Source organism: Erythrolamprus reginae, chromosome 10, assembly GCF_031021105.1.
Source record: "Erythrolamprus reginae isolate rEryReg1 chromosome 10, rEryReg1.hap1, whole genome shotgun sequence".
Classification (NCBI taxonomy): domain Eukaryota; kingdom Metazoa; phylum Chordata; class Lepidosauria; order Squamata; family Dipsadidae; genus Erythrolamprus; species Erythrolamprus reginae.
Genome location: NC_091959.1, coordinates 36237960 through 36260325, shown reverse-complemented (window position 1 = coordinate 36260325; position 22366 = coordinate 36237960). Strand labels below are relative to the sequence as shown.

The following is a 22366-nucleotide window of genomic DNA, read 5'->3' as shown; positions in this document are numbered from 1 at the left end:
AGCAGCCACCCATCCTGCCCAGAGACTCCTTTGACCGCTGTTTGAGTCCCACATTGGAGATGCTGCCCCTGAGTGGCAGAGGCAGCGTTTCCAACGTATTTGGAGCTGTGCATGGCCAGATTAAATGGGACCCCAGAGCCTTGTTCCCCATTTCTAAAGGACTTTTGGCAGTTTATCACCTTTTAGCAGAAGATAAAACTTTCTTCAGATACAGTTAAATATTTCTGCTCTGACTTTTCCAGTATTTCTCTGGCTATGATATAAAAACTGGACAGGGATTTTGTGATTTGCACATTTAGCAAACAAGAAAAATAAAATGGATTACTGCCTTTGTTAAGAAACAATATTTATTTTTTTAAATGGATGGAGCTTCCCTAGGGTATGTAAGGTAATTCTGGGCTCCAATTCCACGACAGATTTGCCACAGATGAAACTGGGGCCTGGAACACCTGATAGTGGCCTTGTAGGAATGTCCGTCCGTCCCCCTCCATCTCCTCTGTGGTGATTGGTCTGGATTAATAATATAAAAGTAACTAGAAGTTTCCTATTACCTCCTTTCCCCCCTCTTTGCTTCTAGTGGCATTGTCAGATGCAATTTATGTTTCGGGTACTGGAGGGCGGCCTCACTGTCCTTGCCTGTCATGGATTTATAAGCAAAGGGTGCGCTACTGACCACAGGAGCATCAAATCACAGCATCAAGGATTGGATAAAATTGCATGTTTTGATTCAGGTTTGACAAAGTTACATTTAAAGTGACAATATTTCTGAAGTCTAAATTTGAGACTCTGGCAAAGCAAAATGACTAAGTAAATAAAATTATTGATGATGCTAAGCCGAGGGAATAACAGGGTGAACTTAGTGGAAACTACTTTTGCACTTTTTGCTTGAAACTGAAATAAATGAAACTTTAATTTTGCGATTTGATTATTAAAACCGTTTACAGTTTGTAATGCTGTGTACTATTAACTTTTAAAGCGAAAGGTTTAAAAGGTTTTAAATTTTAACTGCATTGAAGAAAGTCAGAAATTATTCTACTTTCTTTTCTTTATTCCTGGCACTCTCCTCCATTTCTCTCCTTTTAATTTCTCCCCTCTTTTGTGGAAATTCAATAAAGTGTGTATATAAATCTAATAAATAATAAAATAATAATAATGTTGGGGGGGGAGGAAGGGAGAGAGAGAAGGTTCCTCCCCCACTCGTTATTAAAAGGACAGTGCGAGTGCACACACACACACACAAACCCCAACAAAAAAGGACCCGGACCTTCATTTTTGTCAATCTTGTTGATCATTCTGCGCAGAGGCTCGATGTATTTGGACAACTGCTTGAGCTTCTCCAAGTACTGCTGCTCCTCAGACTGGCCGGAGCTGGCCGGGCTCATGACAGAGCTGGGGTTGCCTTGGGGGACAAAAAGCAGCATGTTCAAGGGGGGGGGGGTGTTTGGCCTAGCAAAGCTCCTCCCCCCCTTAGCTTCAGGTCTTGAGGATTCAGGAAGCAGGAGGAAGGTACTGACGTCATCCTGAAATGGCTCCGTTTGCCCTACTCAGTACAGGCCAGAGCTGCCTGTCACACAAAGCCAGGGGCACATGGAGAGATACCAGGTACAAGACTGAAGCGAGTTGCATTCAGTCAAAGTGAGGTATTCAATAAGATTAGTCTCCTGTCATTAGGTAATACGTAATTCTCCCTATCATGTTAAAAGACAGTTTTAACTTCGAGAAGCTTGCAGGGGCTGGAAACTAACCAGGGAGAGAAGCAACCTGGAACCTGTTCTGCTCTGGACCTACTCAGATGGGAACAAAGGAGAATCCACGTGCAGATATTTCAAATCAAACACATTTATATTTTTAAAAAGATTTGTACAAGCAAGGTCAGACTTTTTAGTCCATGTCGGCAGCTTTCCCAGTTAAATTGGCTAAAAGATAAGGAGTGGACTGCAGCTGGGAGTCAAAGCTAATTTATACACACTCACGGATCTCCAGGTTTCCCTCAGAGAGCTGCATCCCTGCTCGATGGATTTAAAAGAACAATAGCAGTTTTCCAGGGAAGCATTTCTAGAACCCCGAATCTAAGACCTCCACATTATAAACATTGGAATTCCACACCTCTTTTACCGATAAATCCTCACTTATATACTGCCTGGGTGTGGTCGACTGTTTCCTAGAGATATTCACTGTCTAGACTTTCTTTCATAGAGATATTACCTTCCAAAACTTTTCCCATAAAGATATTCCTGCCTGCTTTGTGACCTTCTGACCCTCGCATCTAATAGTGGCTCCTGCTCCCCAATGTCCCCCTCCTCTTCTGAGCCATAGCTGGGGTTTCTACAGTCTCTGGAGGTTCCCCAGGTTCCAACTCTCACTCTCACTCTCTGAGCTGTCAAGATCACTGGCCGAGGGTACCAAGACGGACCCGGTTCATCCTCTTCAGAATCTGGGACTAACTGAGCTAGTGGTGGACCACTCACAACAGAACTAAGGCTAAATTTCCATACCAGTGAGAACAGTTAATCAGGTAGAGGGCAGTGATGGCTAACCTTACATGTGCGCACCAAGAAAAAGGCAGCTGACCGTGTGCGTGGCGGAATCCGGAACAGCAGCTGGTGATGGCGCACGTGCCCAGAGAGAGGGTACTGTGTGCCACCTCTGCCACATGTTCGTCATCACGGATATTGGGTGTCCTGCCTGAACGGAGTTTGGACTAGGAAACCTTCTCCGAGTTGGCCAGGTTAAGACAAAAACAAGACCCCACTGCCTGCTGAAGGAATCCGCCGTGGAGACGCTTGTTTCGGAAGAAGCCATGCAAGTTACCTGGTGTGTTGAGTGGCCCTGGAGACGGGACGCTGAAGTTCTGCGGGGTGCGGGCAGCTGCCGGGCTCTGCGAAGGCTGTGGAGACGGACTGGGAAGGAAGCTGCTGGGAGACGGGGCTGGGCCAGAACTGGAAGAGGAGGAGGAGGGAGAGGAAAGTTCACGCCTGGAGCAGAGACAGTCCAGCGGTGGCTGCTTTCCTCAAGACCCGCCCTCACCTGACATTGGAGTTGGGCTGGGAGTTGGGTTGCCCGGACTGGGGAGAAGGCTGGGGCTGCGGTGGGGGAGGCATCGGCTGTGGGGTCTGGGCTTGCTGGACAGGAGACGGAGAAGACATCATGGTGATGCTGGCTTGGCTGACCTGGAAGAGAAAGTCCATCTTTGGCCAGAGAGCCTTTGTGCCCCACACTCAGGCCAGCAGGGAAAGGGGCCCAGGAGCCTCTCTCCTTCGCGGCACAGGCCGGCAGCATCTCAGCTGGACGCCGACACTTCTAGGGGACCGTGAACTATTTCCTCCGCTGCGCAAAGCAAGTCCATGAAATGAAAACTGGACCTCCGTGTAGAGTGAGGAGGTTGGCTCACTGATGTCTGCTACGACTCTGCCACACTTGCCGGGCCTGAGTGGGTCTCAAGAAACCGAGAGGGACGAGGATAAACTGGCATCAGAAAATGGACAGCTTTCAGTTAGCTGACTGGTACGGCTGCCCAATTCACAAACCACAATTCACCGAGTGCAGAATTAGCTCGCCTTAGCCAAAGGTTCCCAAATCCTATTCCCTTTTTAAAGGCCGCTTCCTTGGTTCCTTCATAATCCACAATTGGAAAAAGTGACACTCTAGCACCACCACCGAGGTTCACTGACAACTGAAGGGGCAGAGAAAGCTCAGCAGGCATCTGCCAGGACCCACCAACCCCTATTTCTTCCATAGCAACTTCCCACCAACTAGGAGCCTCCACCCTGGACTTATAAACTCTCTGCTCTCAGGAATGTGACCCACTACTTGGCGGCAGATTGTTTTGAGTATGAAGTACGTTCAGATTAAAAGTGTCCTGCCATTAGAGGAAGCAACTTTCATGGCCGAAAACCAAGGAGCCACTCCTGAACGGATCTGCCCTCCATGCTCACCACGCAACAACGCTATTAAGTCTGCTCTGGGAAGGGAAACTCACAACGAGGCGACAGTGGGATTCATCGCAGCTTCTTCTCAGCCCAGAAGGACAGGAGGGACTTTCCAAAAACCGCACTTGGCAGAGATGCTACAGCACTGATGAGGCCTGGAGGGCCGGCCAGGCAGAGCATTTTGCAAGTAGAGCCACCGGGAGGCGAGAGAGAGTACCGAGAGAGCCAGAGGGATAGACAGGCCATGGAGGTACTGCCATCAACTCATCTTGCTACACGGAGTCCTGGGCTGACCCTCGGGGGCTACATGAACTGAGTCCATCCGTTTCAGGTGGATCCACTGCCAGGTAAGTCCAACGCAAGCTTCGCTGCAGACCACAAAACGGCTCCCTCCATCTTGCCAGCAAAAAGTGATTAAACCTGAAGGTGATCTCCCCTCTCCCTAGACTTGTACCGTCTTAGGGCCCCTTTCGCCACCCATCACTTAATCTCCAGGGGAACAGCAGAGGAAGGGAGAAGGGCGGGTGCTGTGATGAGGGCAGACGTAGCCAATGAGGCAAACGGCCGCAACCGGAGGAGGACAGAGGAACGGACAAGGGTCTCAGCCCTGGCATGACAAAAAGGCAGGGAAAGCAGAAGGGGGGATGTGGGGCACACCGGGAAAGGAGGGTGTAGGGGTCAGTCAAGGCAGCTGACTGACCCCCAGCCACACCAGGGACTCTGTGGAGAAACGGGCCCAGAAACAGCCCAGTGAACAAGACCCACTCTGGCTTTTCCATGACCTCATTCCCAGGATGCCAAAAGTAAAGAGAGGAGGGGAAGCAAAGCCACCAACTTCGGTCCCACCCCTCAAGGAAAATCCCCCCCCCCCCCAAAAAACCCTGGCCGTGCCTGCTTTGAGGATGCCAGTGTCATCGTCTCACGTGGGAGCAGGGGTGGCTCCTCGCCTCACCTGCATTCCCGCGTCGGCTCCTGGGCGCCACCTGTCTGATGTGCTCCCCTCCCCCCCCCCCGGTTGCAGCTGCTCCGAGTGCAGGCCAAGGGTGGGGGGGGGGGTGACTGGCAGCAGCCATCCGCCCCGGCACGAACCCCCAGCCACAACCCACTCCACTCCACGGAAGTACCTGAGGCATTTGTGGTCCACCCAAGGGCATGGTGCTGGGAGGCGTGGCAGAGACAGCGGTGGTGGGCGGGAACCGTGGTCTTATTGGCATCCCACCTCGGGCCATACTTGCGGTGATCATCTTGGGAGGACAGAGGGACAGACAAAAGTAATCGCAACACGAGAAATGCAGCACATGGGCAGGATGAGAAGCGCATGCAGCCTCTGGGGAGACGGGAGCCAAGCGCACTCGTCCCAGGAAGGATCCGGGCAGCAGCCGCTGCTGTGCGGATGGGAGCAGCTTCCTCTGGCGAGGGCGAACGCAGGGGGAGGGGGCAGCTGCAGTCCTGTCGCGGGAGAGGGGTGCACCGTTGCCCAGGTAGGATGGGGGTGGGGGGTGTCCCACCTAGGGGAAGCCATGCAGCCTGCCTCCATTTAGAAAGGGGTCACAGGCCTGGACATGCCACCCGCGACTCAACTAAGAAAGTCCAAAGACACCGGGGTATTTCGGCACCAATTGGCCGGCCTCTTTGGGGATCGCCCCCCTCCCACTAAGTCAAAGGCTGCAGCGGCCGCAGTGCACGTTTCAGGGGGGCAACAGAACAGGCGCATGCAGGCGTCACAGCCCAAAAAAGGAATGAGCGTCCCACAAGAGCGTCATGGCAGCACGGAAGCTCCACGGCCAGCGGGAGGGGGGGAAGGGGGGGAGACACGGGCCGCATGCACACGTACAGGGTGGGGGTTGCGGGGGAGGGAAGGGAGGCCAGAAGGAGGGGGGGAAGGGCGACCACAACCAACAGGCAACAGTGCAGCACTGGCTTTCAAGCGAAGGCAGAGGGAGAGGGTGGGGGGCAAGCCAAGGGCAGGGGGCAGCGGCAGACGGACTCCCTCCAGGCATTCCTCCACATTCTGAGCCGCCACACGGAAGGAGGCCTCGCAATGCTGAGAACTCCACGGAGGCTCAACCACCCGGACTGCCTCGGCCTTGCCTCCTGCCACACCGCCAAAGGGGAGCCGGCGGACAGCCCACAGCACCACCACCACCACCAGCACTACCAGCTTCCCCCGCAGGCCCAGCAGCCTCCCCCAGGCTGGAGCCCCACAGCCGCCACAGGAGGCTTGGGGGGGGGCTGCACGGTGCCAGGAGAGGCAGCCTGGGGGGGTTGTGTGAAGGGGAGGCCTGCTTTCCTCTCTTGCGGAGGCCCAGAGGAACCAGGGGGCAAAGATGCTGCGTCTGGGCCAAGGGACAGAGGCCCCAGGAGGACCAGCCTAACCCTGCCCCCCCCCCCCCCCCAAAGGGACTCAGGACCGGCCAACCTGACTGAAAGACCCCCTCCATCTCTTCCCTGATCCAGGCAGGCCGTTCAAGGCTGGTGCTGCCAGGTGCCCCTTCCTGCTTCAGCTGAACTGCAGGGCAAGGCCTCAAGCGACTCTTCTCTGCCCCTCGTCCACCCCCCACCCACCCCCAGATCCCATGGCACATAATAACAACCTCTGGGGAGACATGGATCTATCAAAAAGGGAGGCAAAGTTGCAAAGACCTGCCCAGCCCAGCCCAGCAGCGCATCACCCCCTGGAAAGGACACTGACGCTCAGTCCCCCCCCGGTGGCCTTGGGAGAAGATGTTTAGGTCCCCCAGGTCTGGCCAGGCAGTCACTGAGGGGCAATAAAGGGGAGAAGCCCCCAATAATGTCATCGCAGGCAAAGTTGAAGAACCCCCCCCTCTTTTCACTACTTTGAAAGACGCACCCAACTGGCTGCCCCAGGCTGGAGCCCCACAGCCGCAGTGGAGCCCCCCCATCGCAGTGGAGGCCCCCCCATCGCAGTGGAGCCCCTCTTGGAGCCAGCAGGGCACACTGCAGGTTTGGAGCTGCCTCCCAAGAGTGGGTCACTCGGGGTAGCTTTCTACCCATCCACTCCTGTCCTTTTTCCCTCCCGAGATGTACCTAAGGGCTTGAGGGGGGGGGGGCGTACTGCCCCCCTTTCCTTCCCTAAGCATGTCAAAGAGGCTTTCTTTAAAAAAAGCAATGCCAAGCAGAGGGGCTACACTTGCTCCACACCGTGCCAGCCTGCCTCCTGCTCATTTCAGGAAAGCAGGGGGGTGGAAAGAAAAGGTGGCAGTGGGGCGGCCACCAAGCGCAGCAGCCCGTAGCCACCCTTCCACCGCCTCCCTCCTGGGCGGCCTGGGGAGCCCCTCCTTATGGCCATCAGCTATGGTTCCTGGAGCTGCAGTGATTGGCACCAGCTGGGGCCCTTCGACTCCCAGCCTTCCACCGCCAAGGTGCTTACGACTCACTGGGCACAGCCATGGCTGCTTCTCACCAAACAGGCTTCCTTGGAAAGGGGAAAGGGCATGGAATAAAGCCCAGGGGGAGCCACAGCTCCATGGCACAACCCACGTTTCCAGGAGGGACCACAGAACATGAAAAGCCACGCAAAGATGGCAGTGGGGGAGAACGGGGCCGCTTGCAAAAAAAAGGTTACCAAAGAACACAAGCCGGATGTGGGAGCGGAGCCAGCCGTTCAGCTCCCGGAAACCTCTCCTTTTATTCCGTAAGGATTTTGTTTATTATCCTCCATCCCATCCACAAAGCTTGAGACACAGGCAGCCCCTGGGCTTCTGCCAAGCACCCTGCCTCACTGCAAAAGGTGGAGCGACCAGTCCGCCAAAGATGCGAGCGCCTCGTTTTCTTCGAGATTCTCTGCCGCCTGCAACCCAGAAGGGGGCCTGGCATCGTCCTCTGAACTCTCCCCGATCGCAACAGACAGGCATCCCAAGAGCAGCAATTGGCCTCTTGTTCTCCCTCCCATGACGGTATTTATTTAAGTGGTGCCGTATTTCTCAACCTCATTCTGGGACTTCAACTCCCAGAATTCCGTAGCCAGCATGGCTTCAAAGTACACTGAATCCGGGATTTTAGATTCAATTTCCAATGTAAGTGTTGTGAGTTGACCACTCCCCATAGGTATTTAAGGGTGGCTGATGGGAAATTCAGGGTGGAGTTTCAACGTTTTGTAATGGAGTCAGTTAATGTTTGGGGTTCCAGCCATGTTACGCTAGACAACTGTTATTTCTCTGCTAAAATCCTTGGAGTAAATGTGCCCTGTCTGCGAAGAATCTGGAAAGCTGTAACTGTGAGTCAGTGAATCTGAAGAATCCTTATCTCATAAAGGAATGTGCAATTAGCTTTGGTCTTTAGCAGCAGCCTAGCTGCTGGACTGTTACCTTTTAGCTCCTCTCACTGAGAAGCTGCCAAGATGAACTCACATGCATGAATTTGGCTTGTATAAATGATGCTTTCTATATAAAAAGGTTGATTTAAAATATCAGCGAGTGGATTCCTCTTCTGTTTTCAATCTGCGTAGGCCCAGGATAGAACAGGAAGCCACTCGACTTCTCTCTTTTAAGTGAGGGGTTTCTGCAAAGCTCTGAAAATCCCAACCCATCCATCCTTCCCTGCCCTTCACTTTGCGCAAGAGAGCTCCAGCCCTCCCCAATGCCCTTCACTGCTTGGCCCCATCCCCAAACTGCCCCCCCCCCACAACTTCCTGACAAAAGCAGAGCGGCTCTCCCTTGAACAGACTTCCGAGGGGCAGAGGGAGGTCACAGACTTTGCCCGGTGCCAGCAAGACTGAACCCTTCTGTTGAGGGCGCATGGCCAGGATGCTGGGAAGGAAAGGGAGCCTCCCGAGGGAAGACCCCGCGGAGGATGAACCTCTCGGGTCAAACTCTGCCTTACAGAACGATTTGGCTCCCTTGCTGGCCACGGGGCCACCCCTGCCAGAAGCTTCAGGAGCTCCTCCAGGAACGGCTCTAAGTGAGCCAGAAAGGGATCCGTTCCAGGAATCTCTTCCTGCATCCAGCCAGATTCTCTGATCTCTTCCCCCGGAAGAACAGCAGGGAATCAGGCAGCCTGCTGGAAATGAACTGCCAGCCCAGCATGACAAGTCCTGCCCCGAGTCTTCGGAGAGGGGCGGCATACAAATCTAATAAATAATAAGAAGTCCACCATCCGTGCCAGGCACAGCTGCCTCTTTGAAAGGAGGCGGCACCTCAATTTCAGGTTCCCCAGAAGAGAGAAGGGGGAAGGGCCTCTGACCAAAGCTCCTGAGCACACTCACTCAGGAAAAGGGAGGGAGGGACCGCCACCAAGAAGCCCCTTTCAGAAAAACCCAGGAACCCCTTCCAAAGCGGCCTGGGAGCCTTGGCAAGCAAGACTCTCCCCAGGGCTAGGAAAGAGGCCCCACCCAGGGAGGGAGCAGCTTACCTGGCTGGATGCTCCCATCTGGGCAGCCTGGACTTGGGAAGCCACCTGTTGTTGTTGTTGCTGCTGCTGCTGCTGCTGTTGTTGTTGTTGTGGCTGCTGCTGGTGGTTGAAAGTTCTGACCTTAAGGAACAGAACCAAGAGTGGGGTCCCCAGTGCCCAATCTCGTGGCCATCTCTCCAACATGCAGGGACTCCTGCCTGCCTCTTCCTCATCTGTGCCCACGGCCCGAGGCATGGCCCACTTCCTGGGGAGCTTGGCAACTGCTTCCAAGGCCCAGCGGAAGGGTTTCTCCAGGCCTGCTACAAATGTGGGGATCCCTGCGAGGGAGCAGGCTGCTCCTTGTGCAGGAATGCCAATGCTGTCAGGAAAAGCCTAGTGGGGCCTCCTCTGCTCTGCTAGGCTTCAAAACACGGAGAAATGTCCGAGTTTGTAAACTGCCCCAGACACTGTTGCCCACAAACACGAATCTGATATTAAAGCGCAGGCCTATCATTTCACACCAATGACCTTTCAGGTTAAGAAGCAATATACAAAGAGTATAGAAAGAAGAAAAATTAAAAGGCAGGAGATAGACAAAAGAGAAAATTCAGCTACCTCAGCACTAGTTACTAAATTCAATACCGCTCCATCTTGCAAAGCAATCTTGCCTTTAATATATGTTGCCTGATAATGTTATTGTTCAAATGTCTCATCTCTCCAGCAAACCACTTTTCTTGGTCTTCACTTTGTTCCTCATTATTTCTCTCTCTCTATAATCAAACTATCATAACATGCTTACTTCATATGGTCACTTGCTCTTATTCTCTTAGCTCTCACATTCCTGATCTTAGCTTTCTTTTCTGTGATATGCAACGATCATTTTCCATTTAATAAAACAGGCAGAAGTATAGTCTTATACCTAGCTACTTTATAGGTTGTTTAAAAAACAGACTATATAGGGAAGCGAAGGGGTCAATGGCTGCGGCAGCACGGAGCCCCCCTTCATAGGTGAGGTACTCCGAATCCCCGTTGTCCGGGGATTCTGGTTCTTCTGAACCAGACAGGATCCAACCTGAAGGGGAGGTGATGCAGGGGACGCTGCCGGGGGTCTGGTTTGGGGTCAGCATACTCCTCCAGATGAACTGGCTTGGTCTCGCACTGGCAGTGGTGCGAAATCGGCTGGGCTGCCATGCCTAGGCCGACAGTAGCCGCAGAGACAATGCAACGCAGGGATTGAAGAAGAGCGGTAAAGAGAAAGATTCAAAGCGTTAGTGGGATAAAGGAAAAAATAAGCAGTGTGCTGGTGAGTGATGATTGCCGAAAAGGGACTGGAAACTTGTTTTTGCTGATTTTTTTTACTTTTAGCGGCAACTAAAACTGCCAGAAATTGGAGAGGAAAGGGCTGTAGCGAAATGTTTCACGCTACAGCAAATTGCCCAAGATTGGATTTTCTTTTAAAAGGTTTAATGACTTTGAACTTGGAATATTAAATTGGTTTATTAAAGTAACTTTTTCATCTTGAAGGAGCCATTTTTTGTGTTAAATGAAGAAAATCATTTGTGGATTTAAAAGTAAAATTAATGCAAGATAAAAGTCTGCCATCCTCTAGTCAGAGGAGTCATTGCAAGGGAAATTTTGGTTTATGTTTTCAACAGATGTTGGCCTTATCTGTTTTGGCTATGAAGATGGAATGTGCTTGTTATGCATTTACCTCTGAGAAGAAAGGATGCCATTAACTTTTGTTTGGGAGAGAAGAGTATATGTATTGACTGATGGAGACATGGTTATACAATTGATAAAATAAAATTAAACATCCGAAGAGCTTGAGGATTATCGTATAATTATTTATTATTATTATTTATTAGATTTGTATCTCGCCCTTCTGCGAGGACTCGGGGCGGCTCACAAGATACTATGGATATTATTACCCGAAAGAGATTAAAGATACAGCTTGGCAATATGGAACAAGGAATATGGAAATGAAAAAATACGGATGGCAGCACTACATTTAAAGAAGACTGACATTATGATAAAGTTATAAATTTATTTTTTTTAAAATCTTTTGTAAAATGATGAATTGGTTGAGTTAAATGATGAATTTTAATTTTAATTGGATTTTATTCTAGGGAATCATACTGGGAAAGAGAATGAATTCAGATTGTGGGATAGAAATGGGAAAGATAGAGGGGGGACTAACTAACAAGATGGAAAAGTATTAACTGAGCTATATATGTAACAATATTTAATTAATTAAGATATGTTAAGATTCACATTTGCTGCCCCAAATCGTTTCCAGAATCACCCCTCCAAATGCTTCCTTCACTGCCCCCAATCACTTCAAAATTCACCCCTCCAGATGCTTCCTTCGCTGCCCCAAATCGCTTCAAAATTCACCCCTCCAGACACTTCCTTCGCTGCCCCAAATCACTTCAAAATTCACCCCTCCAGACACTTCCTTCGCTGCCCCAAATCGCTTTAAAATTCACCCCTCCAGACACTTCCTTCGCTGCCTCAAATCGCTTCAAAATTCACCCCTCCAGACGCTTCCTTCGCTGCCCCAAATCGCTTCAAAATTCACCCCTCCACTGTTCCTTTGCTGCCCCAAATCGCTTCAAAATTCACCCCTCCAGACGCTTCCTTCGCTGCCCCAAATCGCTTCAAAATTCACCTCTCCAGACACTTCCTTCACTGCCCCAAATCGCTTCAAAATCCACCCCTCCAGACACTTCCTTCGCTGCCCCAAATCGCTTCAAAATTCACTCCTCCAGACACTTCCTTCGCTGCCCCAAATCGCTTCAAAATTCACTCCTCCAGACGCTTCCTTCACTGCCCCAAATCGCTTCAAAATTCACCCTTCCAGACACTTCCTTCACTGCCCCAAATCGCTTCAAAATTCACCCCTCCAGACGCTTCCTTCGCTGCCCCAAATCGCTTCAAAATTCACTCCTCCAGACGCTTCCTTCACTGCCCCAAACCGCTTCAAAATTCACCCCCCCAAACGCTTCCTTCGCTGCCCCAAATTCTTTTTTTGGGTTATATTAATTAATAATATTATTATCTAATTAATAAAATAATACATTAATAAATTTCATAAGTTTCAGGTTCATGCTCCCTGTTGAAGACTTCTTGCTTAGCCCTCTTCTTAGTTTTACAATTAATCTTTATTTCCATTAAAACTGTCCTGCATTTTCGCTACCTCTGTTAAGCTTAACCATTTCCGTTTTCTTTGACCATTCTACATTACTGGCTTTTGAGGCAACAGGGAAAACGGACGCGGGCCATCGGAGCCAGCCACCCTGGGCTCTTACCTGTTGAGAGACCTGCATGGTTTTCATGTGCTGGGGCAGGATGGCCATGGACATGACCTGGCCAGCGAGCTGTCCTGGAACCGTCTGGGCCTGGGAGACCAGGGGCTGCGGAGGAAGCGCCTGGGAGGATGCCTGGACCACCTGCTGCTGCTGCATGGGTTGCTGGGGGGGCGGCTGCTGAGGTGGCGGTTGTGGCTGTGGCTGCTGCTGGGCCTGAGCAGCCTGCTGATGCATATGCATCTGAGCAAGTCGCATTTGCTGCTGCTGCATCTAAAGTCAGAAGTTCAAGAGAAGGAAGTGTTATCAGGAAAACGGCAAAAGCGGCAAGAATGTGCCGAGGAGACCAAAGTCCAAAGGGATCATGTTAAATCTTTCGCGTTCACCTGCTGCTGGCTTTGTTGATGCATCTGCAACTTGAGCATTTGCTGCTGCTGCACCTGCTGCATTTGCTGCTGCGCAACGGCTGCTGCTTGCTGCTGCACCTGGAACTGCTGCTGCTGCATTGCTGACTGCTGGGCCTGGAACTGTTGCTGCTGCAGGGCGGCCTGCTGCTGCTGCTGTTGCTGGAATTGTTGCTGCTGCTGCTGCTGCTGTGCCGCCATCTGCTGCAGCTGGAGCTGGGCTGAGGAGACAGTCGCCAGGGGTCACATGCTGAAAGCACCCCAAGAGACACTTTGGGGAGGGGGAGAGAAATCTCTGACATTTCTCTCCCCATATAAGGCTTACCATATAGTTAGATGTAATCCTAGTGAAGTAGAAAAAAGGCAAATATTGCTTCTGTGTTATGCTACTTCCACTCAAAAGTGATAAGGGGAAAAAAAGTCTTGCAGCTCTAAATTCCTTGGCAACGTCTATCTTCCAGGATGGGACAGTTCGTCTCGCCCCCTTGGCCTCCCCTCCTTCTCCATGGGCATCCCTCCACCCTCACTCTGGGTGATTCTCTGCTGACTGTTCTCCTCGGCTGGCATGCCCCTGCCCGTTCGCCCTGAGCAATGGGTCACATCCCTTCAGTCGCATGGCCCATTCTCAGAAGGATGGTTCCCACCTGGGTTTTCACCACCCAGAAAAGTTAGGTAGCCTCCCCCCCTTTGGAGTATGGATAAAGAGGAATTCTATACATGTAAAGCATGGAATTCTGTGATTCGATTCCTGATCATCAGGAATCTGATGATGGGCGAAAACTTTTAGAAACCCACTCTCTCTGTGTTTGTGTGTGCAAATGCTTATGCCTGTGCTGCGTGGGGGGGGGGGGGTTGGGGGGGTTAGGACTGATTGCTTGCAAGTGAGAAAGGCAATGTAGGAAGCATCCTGCTAGCAGCAGGGACCAAAAAAAATAAATAACAGTGGAACAATTAATGCAACATGGAAGGGGGGGGAGGCCAGGAAGGAGAAAGAGGAGAGGAAAAAAACAGATGCACACCTGTGAGCCTGCCTTTGGGGGGGATGGCAGGTGGGGGGGGGGTGTCTGGCTTCTATCAGGTGCAGCTTTTGACGAAAGCAGACATGAACAGGTAAAAAAAGAGTGGGTTTCGAGGATCAATGAGAGAATCCAGGCAATGCTCATCCCCACGCCTGTCACTCCGATGCTGGTGAGGCGAAGAAAGATCAAGCGATGTGCTGGTGAGTGAGGATTGCTGAAAAGGGACTTAAAACTTATTTTTTTTCTGGTTTTTTTAACCAACGGAAACTTAAATTGCAGGAAATGGGAACAGAAGCGGCTGTTCAGTGATGGGACGAATAGCAAAAGCTTCAGGTTACAGCAAATTGCCCAAGATTTAAAGATTTCGAGTTTGGACTTTTAATTGGATGATTAAAGTATTTTTTTTTCAATGAAGTTATTTTTCTTTGCATTAAATGAAGAGATTTATCAACTGAGTTAACTGAGTTTTAAGAACAGTCAATGTAATTATAGATATAAAAGACTGCCATCTTCTGGATGGAAGAGTTATTGCAAGGAGACCTATGATTTATATTTTTAACCAATGTTACCTTATCTGTTTTGGCTAGAAGGATGGAATGTGTTTGTTATGTGTTTACTCTTGTGAAGAAAGGATGTTATCAGCTTTGGTTTGAAACTCTGAGAGAAGAGACATGTGAACTGACTGGTTGAGATATGGTTATATAATTGGCAAAAGAACAAATCTACCATCTGAAAAGCCTGAGGATGCATCGGATACCTTTACCAGAAACAGATTAGAGATATAGTACATCTTGGCAATATGGATTAAGGAATATGGAAATGGAAAATATGGATGGCAGCAGTACCTTTAAAGAAGAAGACTGAAACTATGATAAAGTTATACATTTATAAGAATAACCTTATGTAAAATGATGTATTGGTGTAGGCGCAGGGGTAGGGAACGTTGGCTCTTCTATGACTTATGGACTTCAACTCCCAGAATTCCTGAGCCAATCATGCTAGCTCAGGACTTCTGGGAGTTGAAGTCCTCATGTCATAGAAGAGCCAACGTTGTAGGGGAATTAAATGAAGAATTTTAATTTTAATTGGAATTTATTATAAGGAAGCTATATTGGGAAAGAGAATGAATTTGACAGGAATCACTAGATGGAAAGATAATTAATTAATTTGAAAGATAGAAAAGTATTGAATTGTATATGTAATAATGTTTAATCAAGATATTTTAAGATTTCTAAAATTATTTTTATGGGTAAATATTGGAACAATGAAATAGTAGAACATTGAAAATAGAAAATAGTTATGCTTATTTTGGATGATTAATACAGTGGTACCTCGAGATACGAGTTTAATTCGTTCCGGACCTGCGCTCTTAAGTCGAGCAGCTCTTATCTCGAACGACTTTTCCCCATAGGAATTAATGTAAATAATTTTAATTGGTTCCAGCCCTCAAAAAACTCACAAAGTTAGTCTAAATTATGCAAAAAGACATTGCAAGAATAAATGTAACTTTACTTATTAATAAGATGATAAGCTGAGAGCTTTCCTTCCCTTCCTCTTTTTACCCAAAACAATCAACATGGCAAACTTTTATTTTTATTCATTAAACTGTAGTTATTTATTCAACTTCACTGCCACCCAATCCTGTAGAGGGAGGAAAGAAGGGAGGAAGGAAAAGGAAAGCAAGAAATGGAGGGAGGAAAGGAAGGAAGGAAAGAAAGGAAGGAAGAAAGAAAGGAAGAAAGGGTGAAGGGACAGGAACAGAGGAAGGAAGCAAGGAAACTTATGAAAGGGGAGAGTAACTTCACTGCCACCCAATCCTGTAGAGGGAGGAAAGAAGGGAGGAAGGAAAAGGAAAGCAAGAAATAGAGGAAGGGAAGGTAAAAGAGAGAAAGAAAAAGAGCAAGAAAGAAAGCAAGCAAGAGAGAAAGAAAGAAAATGAAAGAGAAATAAAAATAGAGAGGGAGAATGAAAGAAATGGAAGGAGGGAAGGAAGGAGAGAAAGAAAGAGAAAGAAAGAAAGCAAGAGAAAGAAAGAAAGAGAAAGAAAGAGAAAGAAAAAAGAATGAAAGAGCAAGAGAGCAAGAGAGAAAAAGAAAGAGAGAGAGAAAGAAAGAAAGAAAGAAAGAAAGGCAACTTCAAAGAAAGGCTCACTGAGCATCTCTCACTCTCTCTCTCTTTCTATCCCTCTCTCTTTCTCTCCCCCCTCTCCCCCCCTTTCCCTCTCTTTCTCTCTCTCCCTCTCTCTTTCTCTCCCCCCTCTCCCTCTCCCCCCCAGGCCGGCAGCGATGTTTTAAAACAGCCGCGCCGTTTGCGAGCTAACTCCTGAGGTGCGGAAGTTCGCCTTTGGCGTTTGGGCCACTCGGAATGTGAAATTCAAAACAGCGTTCGGATCCCCCCACCCCCAGCAGAAGCCAAGGACCCCCAGAGTGGGGCGGCAGGGGAGGCGACCGCCTCTCCACTCACCAAGTGCCGGGATACGAGCCGAGAAGAGCCGGGCTGGCTTACTTTCCTTCCTTCCCGCGCTGATGCAGAGCCACTCGAACAAAGCGTCACGCCCCCCTGACGCTTTTGGCGGCAAAAGAGCCCAGCGTCGCTTCGGAAGCCGCCGAAAGCATCAGAGGGGCGCGACACTTTGTTCGAGTGGCTCTGCATCAGCGCGGGAAGGAAGGAAAGTAAGCCAGCCCGGCTCTTCTCGGCTCGTATCGCGGAGAGGGGCGGCATACAAATCCAAGTAATAAATAAAATAAAATAAAAAAATGTCTCTCCTCTCCCAGCTCTTATCTCGAGTAGCTCTTAAGTCGAGCAGCTCTTATGTCGGGGTTCCACTGTATCTCTATTATCTTAAATATTTGTAGAAGGGTGGAAGGAAAAAATGAGAATGAATTTTATAGCTAAGAGGGTTTAATTAAGGGTAAGCAAAGATTATAGAAATTACACATGTTGATAAATTATGAAATAGAATTATGGAAATAGAAAACAACGATAATCACATTGGATTATTTTTATTTTTTAAAGAAAAGGAAATAATTATAGTGTGAAATATGGATTATAGAATTTACAGAAGTACGGAATTTAAGTAAGATTTGTGGATTACAAAATATTACTTATAACTTTATAAATTTATAAAAGATTGTAAATTATTTTGATATAGAGAAGGTACAATGTTTTTATAGGGATTACAGTGGTTTAAATTAGATTAAGGTATGAGGTTTTTAATGGGTTTATTGTCCTATAAAAGGACTAGGCAGGAGGATCCCATTAAGTTTACAATATTTTTTATAGAATAGGGCATGATGATTCCACTGGGTTTCCAGTGATATAATTAGAATAGGGTATGACGATTCCACTGGGTTTCCAGTGATTTTTTTAGATTAGGGCATGGATACAATTAGAGTAGGGTACGATGATTCCACTGGGTTTATAGTGATATAAATGGAGTAGGAAATGATGATTTTATCATTTCTCTGGGTTTACAGTGATATGAACTAGAATGGGTTGGAGGATTTTATTGGTTTATTTTTGAACCGTAAATCCCATAGGGCACAATGACTACTCTATTTTGGAGTATAAGATGCACCTTTTTCCTCCCTAAAACAGGCTGAAAATTCAGGTGCATCTTATACTCTGAATGCGGCTTTTTTAGAAACATTTTTCTCCCAGCCCTAACTAGGTGCTAATGATCTTCCCAGCTCTAATCTTGCAGGTTCTTTCATTGTTTCTGTCTGCTAAGAATGTTTTCCAAGCCATGTCTTTGCAGGGGGTTTTTCATTGTTCTAACTTGCTCCAAACGTTTCTTTCTACCCTAACCAGGTACTAATGATGTTCCCAGTTCTTACTTGCTTGCAAAGCTCTTTCACTCTCTTTTACTCTCTGTGAATAAAGCTTTCCAAACCCTGTCTTTGTAGGTTTTTTATTGTTCTACTTGCTCCAAATATTTCTTTCCAGCCCTAACAAGGTACTAACAATTTTCCCAGCTCTTACAGGCTTGCAAGATCTCTTTTATGAGATGATATGCACCAAGAAAAAATCCTTGTGTGTCCAATCACGCTTGGCCAATAAAGAATTCTATTCTATTGTTACTCTCTGCTAAGAATGTTTTCCAAGCCCTAAGTCTTTGCAGGTTTTTTCCATTGCTCTAAATTGCTCCAAATGTTTATTTCCAGCCCTAACCAGGTGCTAACAATGTTCTCAGCTCTTACCGGCTTGCAAGGTCTTTCATTGTTATTCTCTGCGAATAATGTTTTCCAGGCTCTAAGTCTTTGCAGTTTTTTTTCATTAACTTACTTCAAGTAAGTTTCTTTCCAGCCATAACCAGGTTCTAACAATGTTCCCAGCTCTTACTAGCTTGCAAGCTCTTTCATTGTTACTCTCTCTCCAAATAAGTTTTTTTTTTAAAAAAAAAAGTCCTAACCAGAGGATAAAATAATGTGCTGAAATTGACCAGGCTAAGGATGTTAGCCAGATGAATATCTGGTAAGCAGATTCTTTTCCCTATTTTCCTCCCAAAAAACTTATACTCAGGTGCATCTTATACTCCAAAAATATGGTACATTAAGTTCCACAAGGAACGTATGAAAGAAAAAGGAGAAATGTTTTTTCTTTTTCTTTTCTCTTCTTTTCCTTTTCTTTCTCTTTCTTCCCTTTTAATTTTTTTTCTATTTTTTAATTTATCTATTAAAAGGAACTATTATTAATTGGGTTTGCTAATTTGATTCATGGCGACATATGTGACACATTGTTTAGATTTTTTCCCCTTGAACTGATATAATCTTGATCCGTTAAGGTTAGATAAAAATTAAGAATTAGTGGATGTGATTGGAAATTTTTGCTCTTTCTTCTTATTTTATTTTCTATTAAAGGGCATTTATTGTAAAAGTAGGGTTAAGAAATATACATGAAAATTGATATTAAGGATATATGGAGAAGACTGAAGCACTATGGCCTAATTAATTAGATGTGATTAGAATAGAAACAGCCTAAAAAGTGTACTAGTTAAGAGCTTTTTAATTTTATATAAGAAATTTGAGTAATTATTTTTGTCCAGATGTCAAATGTAAAGGAGGCAGCATTGGCTGGATTATGAATACCGAAATTTAAAAATGATTCATTGTAATATAATTCAAGATTGATGGGATTTTATTTTGTACATGTGATTGGAGTGGGAATTTCCAAAAAAAAAATGTTGTAATAAAGCTATCCTAATTTCTCTTTTGAAATTTTATTTGAATTCAGTTCTTTTTCAGATGAAGCAATAACATGACATCCTATCAATGCTTTTGGAACCCTATAATGAAGAGAGGGATTTAACCTTTGTTTAAAAAGACCCTCCTGCATTTCTGCACAGAAGTGGCGTGCTCCTAGTTCTGGAGAAGGCCCACCACCATCACCACCAACCCCAACCCCATGAGAGGGAGCCTCCTCCCAAGGCCAGGAGTCTGCCTCAAACACTTACTCTGCTGGCCGGCGGCAGGGATGCTGGGGATGCCGTGAGGGGCCATCCCGGCAGGTCCAGGAGGCTGCTGCCCCGGGAGAGTCATCGGCTGTCCTATGGAGGCCCCAAGCCCACTCATCCCGGCCAGGGAGGCCCCCTGAGGACGGGAAGCCAGCCCCATGGCCCCTGGTCCTGCTGGAGGGCCCGTCAGGTTCTGCAGCGCATTCATTGGGTCTGGGGAGAAACAGACAGGTGCATCTGCTCTGCTCTGTCCACTCAGCTAAAGATGCAACAACCCACCCCCAGTTCCAGACCCCAACCGGTCTTCCCTGAACAGAGTTCTGATTCTGGTAACCTTGGAAAAGCCTGAAGGGGTGTTGGGATGCGTTTTTTCAGAGCCTGTTTCCTCTTTCCATCCAGCAGCCTCAGGCACCCCAGGGGACCTAACCCTCCCAGGCTGGCCTTCGCTTTCTGGACAGGGCACAGTGGGAAAGGCCCTGGAAGTCTCACTACAAAGGGAAGGGATAAAGAAAAGGGGGCTCCTTACCGCTGACGGAGGCCAGAGACTTCTTGTTGTCTAGGAAACAAAAAGGGTAACAGTTGTACGCACACACACAAATTTAGGGGACGACCCGACTGGGGAAACTGGGTCTTTCCTTGAAGGCAGGAGCCCTTTTAAATCTGAAGTTGGAAATGCAGCAATGGGGAGAGGGGGCAGGAGGTCCTAAAATCTTGGGCTCTTCCTCCAGTGGCCTTCTAGGCCCCAAACATTTTGTGAGGATCTTTGGGGGCTCAGAATTAAGGCCAATATCCCTCATTCCCTGGATTCATTTTCCAGGGGGAAAAAATTAGGCCAAAGAAGTAATTACATGACCATTATTATTATTATTATTATTATTATTATTATTATTATTATTATTATTATTATTATTATTACATAGGAACCTCAAAGGTAAAGGAGAGAGTACAACTTTTCCTTGAAGCCACGGAAGTCCCCTTCAAAGGGAGGACTTGGGGGACACTGGGCCTGGCTCTCCCCTCCCTCATTTTCAGCTCCTTCCTTCCCCTTCCCCAGAACTCAGCATTACACATTTGGGTTCCCAGGGACTGAGGCCAGGCCCGGTTACAGCGCTTTCTCAGCTATTGGGGACTTGGGGAAGGGCTGGGTGGGGCTTCAGGCTTGAAGTGAGCTCCTTCCCACCCAGGACAAACGTCTTTAAGCCGACCCACAGAAAAACTCCGGGTCTCCGAAGAGGGGCGGCATACAAGTCTAATAAATAATAATAATACTTACGAATATCCCGGAAATGGATGATGAGTCTTGCCACGAGAGAGAGATATTCGTCCTGGAATCAGAAAAGAGAAATATGGAAGGCAGCAGGGAGGGCTCAGGGGACGCCTTTGTGGGGCAGGGGGGAAAGGGTGGCCCAAGCAGAAGTTGATCCCGCCGGGGCCAAAAGGCCTGGTGGGTTCCGTGGACGCAGGGGAGCCTGGCTGTTGCTCCCCTGCCTCCTCTCTCCACGGGGCAAGAAACTCAGAGTCAGGCCTTCACAAGACTGCGTGCCGTGTAGTCTGTGAAGTCCCTGGCCACCGAGCCAGGAGGAGGAGCGGGTCATCAGTTCGCTTTAGGTTACTGCGCCGGAGGGAGGGGAAGCCAGCTGAGCCCTGCCATGACCCTTTGGCTCCCCAGCCGCTTGCAGTCTCCCTGCTCCTCGTCCGGCACCTTCCCCACTAGGCCACGCTCCCTTTTGGCCTTTTGCGGGTGGGGAGGAGTGTTGTACATACTCCTGGTCAGTTGGAGGATGATGAAGAGCTTGAGGACTCTGATACAGATAGTGTTTATGAATTAGTGGTAGGCCCTGGGTTACAGGTATTAGAACAGGTGGGAGGCCAGCCACAGGATGTTGCTATAAGTCCAGAATCTAGTGAGGAAGAAACAGATGTTCGCTGGGTTAATCCTCAATTCAGAAGGGTCCAAAAATGCAAGGAACAGGTGTTAGGAAAAAGATATTAAGGGGAGGAATGGGTTAAATACTGGAGTGATGTATTTGGTACGTCAGGGGGCTAGTGGGGAAGAAGGGTGGAGTTTCAATGTTGTAGTTTTAAAATGAAATGTGTTTCCATTTCGCTCCGGAGCGAGTAAGTTCATTCTGTGTTACTGTATTTTGCAGTCATTCCTGCTGTTTTTGAAGCATGCTGTAAGTACATAAATCTTGGGAGACGGAGGAGGCTGGGAGGAATGTATGTGGGATATAATTAAGAGATAACGGGAGAAAAGGAATGTACCAGTCTGTATTGCATTTTGAATACGGAAGTGAAGAGAATAAAAATGGAGTTTCTTTGGTTATGAAATAGTGCATTCAGTTAAGAGTTATTTTTAATAACTAAAGTTCTACCAGAAACCAGAACAAGGAGGAGTTTCCAACATACAGGAAGAGGCTCCTCTCCTGCCCGGAGACTCTTCCTCCCCCTCTGTGGCCCAAGGCCGAGTGCAGGAGCCTCAGCAGGAAGGGGAGAGCTGCCCCCCCGCCCTGCATAGAGGAAACCCGTGCAGGGCCACCAGCCAGTCAGCTCCCTCCCACCTGCCCCCTGCAACAAGGGAAGGACCTCCTTACCCGCGTTTTGGCTTTCATGAAAACATGGTTTTCCATTTCTTTGCTGGTCTTACTGTGAGCCACACCAGCCTTTCTCATGGCATCTTCACTGCAAGAAACAAGAAACTGGTCAGGCTTGTGGGGGCAACCTGGGACATGGGCATGGCTGGCAAATGTGCCTGGCGCTTCCCCTGCCTTCTCCCCATTTTCTTCTATGAAGGAAACACCCTGAAAACAGCTGCTATGGATTTTGTTCAGCTGCTTCAACCCTTGCGCTGGGGTGTCAGCATCATGGCTTTTGCTTTTGTTATAGGAGTCAAATAAGCAATGAAGAA

At 48.1% G+C, this 22366-nt stretch overlaps 1 protein-coding gene across 6 annotated transcripts in view; it reads right to left on the bottom strand.

Annotated features, from left to right (window-relative positions):
• MED15 (mediator complex subunit 15) overlaps positions 1-22366 on the bottom strand; it is a 31246-nt gene that overhangs the window by 6533 nt on the left and 2347 nt on the right. The window contains exons 2-13 of one of the 6 annotated variants that reach the window (XM_070762515.1): positions 22053-22140; positions 21223-21359; positions 20732-20783; positions 19985-20014; positions 19459-19671; positions 12970-13208; positions 12587-12856; positions 9300-9419; positions 5054-5173; positions 3028-3170; positions 2812-2939; positions 1265-1399 (exon numbers count right to left, since the gene is read on the bottom strand). In XM_070762515.1, coding sequence (XP_070618616.1) covers positions 1265-1399; positions 2812-2939; positions 3028-3170; positions 5054-5173; positions 9300-9419; positions 12587-12856; positions 12970-13208; positions 19459-19666 — 1363 coding nt within the window. In that variant the 5' untranslated portion in view covers positions 19667-19671; positions 19985-20014; positions 20732-20783; positions 21223-21359; positions 22053-22140. The remainder of the gene's footprint in view (positions 1-1264; positions 1400-2811; positions 2940-3027; positions 3171-5053; positions 5174-9299; positions 9420-12586; positions 12857-12969; positions 13209-19458; positions 19672-19984; positions 20015-20731; positions 20784-21222; positions 21360-22052; positions 22141-22366) is intronic. The other 5 variants (XM_070762511.1, XM_070762512.1, XM_070762516.1 and 2 more) reach the window with 5 other exon arrangements.